At 46.2% G+C, this 4476-nt stretch overlaps 1 protein-coding gene across 1 annotated transcript; it reads left to right on the top strand.

The window, feature by feature from the left end:
• Positions 1-2304, top strand: LOC124013180 (nuclear pore complex protein Nup153-like). Its single transcript, XM_046327403.1, has 4 exons — positions 1-91; positions 187-245; positions 331-2076; positions 2237-2304. The coding sequence occupies exons 1-3, from the start codon at positions 69-71 to the stop codon at positions 2010-2012; spliced, it is 1764 nt and encodes a 587-aa protein (XP_046183359.1). The 5' UTR covers positions 1-68; the 3' UTR covers positions 2013-2076; positions 2237-2304.
• Positions 2305-4476: the final 2172 nt, after the last annotated feature.

The following is a 4476-nucleotide window of genomic DNA, read 5'->3' as shown; positions in this document are numbered from 1 at the left end:
AAGCATGGCAGTAAGGCACTGAGCTACTAATTGCTTTGTCTGGGCTGTTGGTGGTTTAAGGCTTTGATATGGCTTTTGGAATTAATTTGGGGTAAGATTCTTTGACCAATGTGTTTCAGGTCAACTGCAAGGTTGCTGCTTGTATTTGGAATGTGGATGTGTAATGGCAACTTCTTTTCTTGACAGGATTGTGTTCCTTTGCTCATTGTTTGCAGAACACTCAAGTTTTACATGGGCTCCACGTGGTAAGGCATGAACCCAAAATGTTGTCACTTTTGTCAGACCAACCTTCAAGTTTGGCACTGAATCTCTAACTTCCCTTCTGTTTAGATGCCCAGAGAGTAAGAGGCTATGGGTTTTCTGGCTCTTCCAGAATGGAAGTTGAGCAGAGGCAAACAGGTGGCAGCTATCCCCAGGATCAATTCAGACCAGCCTCTCACACTTCTGGTTCGGTCCAGAGTGAAGCTACTTACCGCGGGACTGGATACAACACACTCGGAGGCTTTGCTCCAAGCTCCCTCCAGCCAGCCCCAAGGGGCTCTGGATCTATCCCCAGCAGCTTTACCTCCGCCCAGACAAAGGGTAAGAGGACCCGTGCCAAGAATACTGACATTAGCCTCTCTGGTTCTATAGCCAGTGGATCCTCTGTCACCCACAACAAGCATCAAACCAAGGCCAGCAGAACCTATGGTCAAAGTGTCACTGACCCCAGTGCATTAAGGCCAGTTTCAAGTTGGGAGGTAAAGAGAATCCAGGCCAACACTCTTCGTACTGTACAGCCTCTCTCCGGCAGCTCTGGACTAGTCCAGAATCCTGATGTTGTGTTTAATGTCCAGAGTAGAACTGCCTCTAACCTGAAACCATCTACTCCTAACTATGGCTCTACCCAGAGTGAATTCAAGTTCTCCACCTCCAGACAACCCAACCAAGGCCTTGTCCAGACTCTGAGTAGAGGAGCCCCCAGCCTCTATGGTCAAACTGCCACCCACACCACCTCCCTCACCCACTATGTCCAGGACCTGAAGCAAGGGAGCAGCTTCCCTTCCCTGGCTTTCAAGGGACCAATGGAGATCTCTGCCCGGTCAATTTCCACTCCTGACCGTGAAGTTCCCTCAAGTGGTTCTTCACAAACTTCATTTAGACCAGGTCCTCTGAGTTTTGGTTCTACTGAAGGTGGGAGTGCAACAAACAGCTACAAGCCTAGCTTCTCCCAAGATGTCATGGAATACCAGAGCAACTCTGCCAGTAGAAGTGTTTCAACTTCCAATCAATATGCCCAAACCTCTGGCCAGAGAATAGATGGAGCCTCTACCTCAAGTCGCGGCATGCCCACTTCTAGCCTGGCCTCTCGCTCCAGTCTTTTTCGCCCCAGCTCTACAGCTAGTGGAAACTCCTATGGCGCCTACAAGCCTGGCTCTGACCTTGGTGCAACACCAAGCCAAAGCCTGTTTACCTCTAACCAAGGTGGAAGGGGTTCAACATACAGCCAGAATCTCCTTGCAAAACCTGCCCAAGGGAAGTACGGACAAATGTCTGCTCAGTGGGGGAGCTACCAGCCCAGCTATGCTGCCAGTAGTGGGCCAGTCTCCAGCCTCTTCAGTTCTACCCAGGCTGCCAGTTCTTCAACATTCATCCAGAATGCTCCTGCCACAGCCCAGAAGCCAAGTGGCTCTAAACCTGTCCCCAGTCAACGCTATCAGCCCAGCTATTTGTTCAATGCAGTGAAGTCCAACACTAGCTCTGCCAGACGTCCCACCCAGAGCCTCTTGTCTAGCAGCTATGGCCCTACCCAGAGCAGGACCAGCAGTGCCAGCTCGATCAACCCTCGCCGCTTTGCCCTGACCATCATGCACAGCATCCCAGAATTGTACGGGGATCTACAATCCACCGGCTCAAAGACTCTACTCGGTAGGAGTACTGCCTCCCCTAGCCACTCAACCCAGCTCTTCAAGTGTCAGCAAGCCACAGCCAAACCACTATCTGCCAAGCAGAAAGGCCCTAGCACAACCTAAATTGAGTCCAGAGCTTTAGGGAGTCCAGAACATGATGAAGTGGGATCTGTAGCCACCAGTTGAGGTGAGATTTCAGTTTCTCTGTATTTTTATGCCATTTGGGCTGTTTAGGTTTACATAGGCAGTTCATTGATCTTTTTGCGATTAGCTCAGTCAAAAGATCAGAATTTGGTTGCCTGTCTTTGCTTTCATGTATGCTTGTTACTAATCTTTTTGTCTTCTAGGTGCTGTGACCTGGAAGTGTCAGGACTTCTCTACTTCAATTGTTTTAAATAAAATTTACTAATACATATTAGTCTTTATCTAATTGTTTTCAGAAAAATGTTTTGAATGCCTTGTTGTGGTAGTTAGGTTGCTTGTTCCAGTAGAAGAAATGTTGGCTCTCTGGCATTTGACAGGATCTTTTGCATCACTGGACCTCTGCACTCAATGAGCCTGAATCAGAGTTTTGGGCCTGATGCCCTTAATATTAATGGTGACTCTAATGCTCTTGCTTTCTATCTCACTAAACCCTCCTGAAAGTTCTCTGAAGTATTTCATTAACCCCCCCCCCTCTCCAAAAAAGTAAATGAATGTTTTTTTCCATTGTCTGATCATCCAGAAAATGACAAACTACTTGTCACATACGCTGACTACAAGTGTGAATTTTGCCATAATGTTTACTTGCAAGCCCCTTTCATTTTTTAAAATGAATTGTTCAGCAGTCTTATAGCTTGAGATGCCATTAAGCTGTTGAGGAGCCTTTGGTCCTAGACCTGGCACTCCGGAACCGCTTACCGTGAGGTAGCAGAAGTTTAACTTGGACTGCAACCGATCAGGAGGCTCTTGATGGTGCAGCTGTAAAACCTTCTGGGGACCCATGCCAATTCTTGTCAGTCTCTTGGGGGGGGGTTGTCGTACCCTCTTCACGACTGTCTTGGTATGTTTGACACATGAGAGTTCTTTGGCGACGTGGACACCAAGGTACTTAACTCTCGGCCTGCTCCATTACAGGCCTGTTAATAGGGGCTTTTTCCTGTAGTCCACGATCAGCTCCTTAGTCTTGCTCATGTTGAGGGAGGTTTTTCTGGTACCACTCTGCCAGTTCTCTGCCCTCCCGAAAGGCCGTCTCGTCGGTATCAGGCCAAACATTCCTGTTACTGAGCTCAGCTCCATGTTTCAAAATGAGCGGTACATCTTGCCTCGTATCTTATGTTAGCATAGCCAATATACGTCTAAGAATATGACTGTCAGAAAGGAAACAGGAATAGCAGCATTGTCATTGGAGTATTTGCATGTGTGGGTTCTATAATGGAATTTCACCTTGCAAACCTTGTACTGCTTGTTTGTGCCTGCTTGACCAATCTGAATCAAACATCACCAGGTATGCTCCATATGGAGACACAGGACACTTTTTCTCTCTTGCTCTTCCCCACCAGTCCAGTAGGTGTCAATCTGATTGATAGGGATCATTACTGTCCCCTGCTGGAAGCGTGTGAGCAGGAGGAGCCAGTGTGTGCCATCAGGCCCCCTATCCATGATGATATCTGTCACAATGTCACACTTTCATCCTCACGTCTTATCAGACACATGGCACTGCTAACCAGCCTGGATTCAGATAGTATTAAAAATCATTCCATGTCTTCAGCTGGGCTTGGCTCAGTGGAACTAATCAAATATTCCCAAAAGTACAAACCCATATCCAGATCCCATGTCTGCCTAGATGCAGATTGTTCCCTTGGGTTCTAGATGTTATAATATTGTTGACACATTTGTCTTTTACACTGAGGTGAATGACTAAGCCGGGAAGGGCACACCAGTTTGTCACAGTAAAATAAACAGAGAGAGAGAGCAACACCTCGCATGCATTGACCATCCATGTGTGGTGGCTCAAATCAAAGATGCTATTACCTGCCAGAGGAAGTGGAGGCACAGACATCCTTTTTTAGGAGCCGTTTCCTTTCCTCTCTTTTTCCATAACGCCTGGCAACACTCATAAGAAAGAAAAAGAAAGAGAAAAATAACGTTCACGCAGAATACAGAAATGTAAAATAAAATACAAATAAATATTTCATTGGCATCAGCAGAAATGATCTTGTTGACAGGACCTTTAGACAGAGGGTAGATTTGCAGGAAGAGGAGAAAGGTGTCTTAAATCATACTGAAAATGAGTTCTATTAATCAACAAAGGATGGAGGTGACGCTTCTGTTCTCTCTAATGGGAGACAACACTCTCCTCTCTATTCGTCAGGCCATTCAACAATCTGCTTCACCCATGATATTTCACCATCATAATAAGCATACAACATACATACATATCTCTCTCTCTCTCTCTCTCTCTCTCTCTCTCTCTCTCTCTCTCTCTCTCCCTCACACACACTTTCAATTGAATTCAAAGGGCTTTATTGGCATGGGAAACATATGTCAAATCAAATGGAATAGACAATAAACAAAAGGAAATAAACATTTCTTTCTAATTTGCATT

Source organism: Oncorhynchus gorbuscha, linkage group LG24 (assembly GCF_021184085.1).
Source record: "Oncorhynchus gorbuscha isolate QuinsamMale2020 ecotype Even-year linkage group LG24, OgorEven_v1.0, whole genome shotgun sequence".
Classification (NCBI taxonomy): Eukaryota; Metazoa; Chordata; class Actinopteri; order Salmoniformes; family Salmonidae; genus Oncorhynchus; species Oncorhynchus gorbuscha.
This window is presented reverse-complemented; position numbering and strand designations above follow the sequence as displayed.

Coding starts and splice junctions, on each gene's coding strand:
- LOC124013180 (XM_046327403.1), top strand. CDS start 69: ATGGCTTTTGGAATTAATTTGGG. Junction 92..186: donor GCTTTTGGAATTAATTTGGG/GTAAGATTCTTT, acceptor TTTTCTTGACAG/GATTGTGTTCCTTTGCTCAT. Junction 246..330: donor TTTTACATGGGCTCCACGTG/GTAAGGCATGAA, acceptor CCTTCTGTTTAG/ATGCCCAGAGAGTAAGAGGC.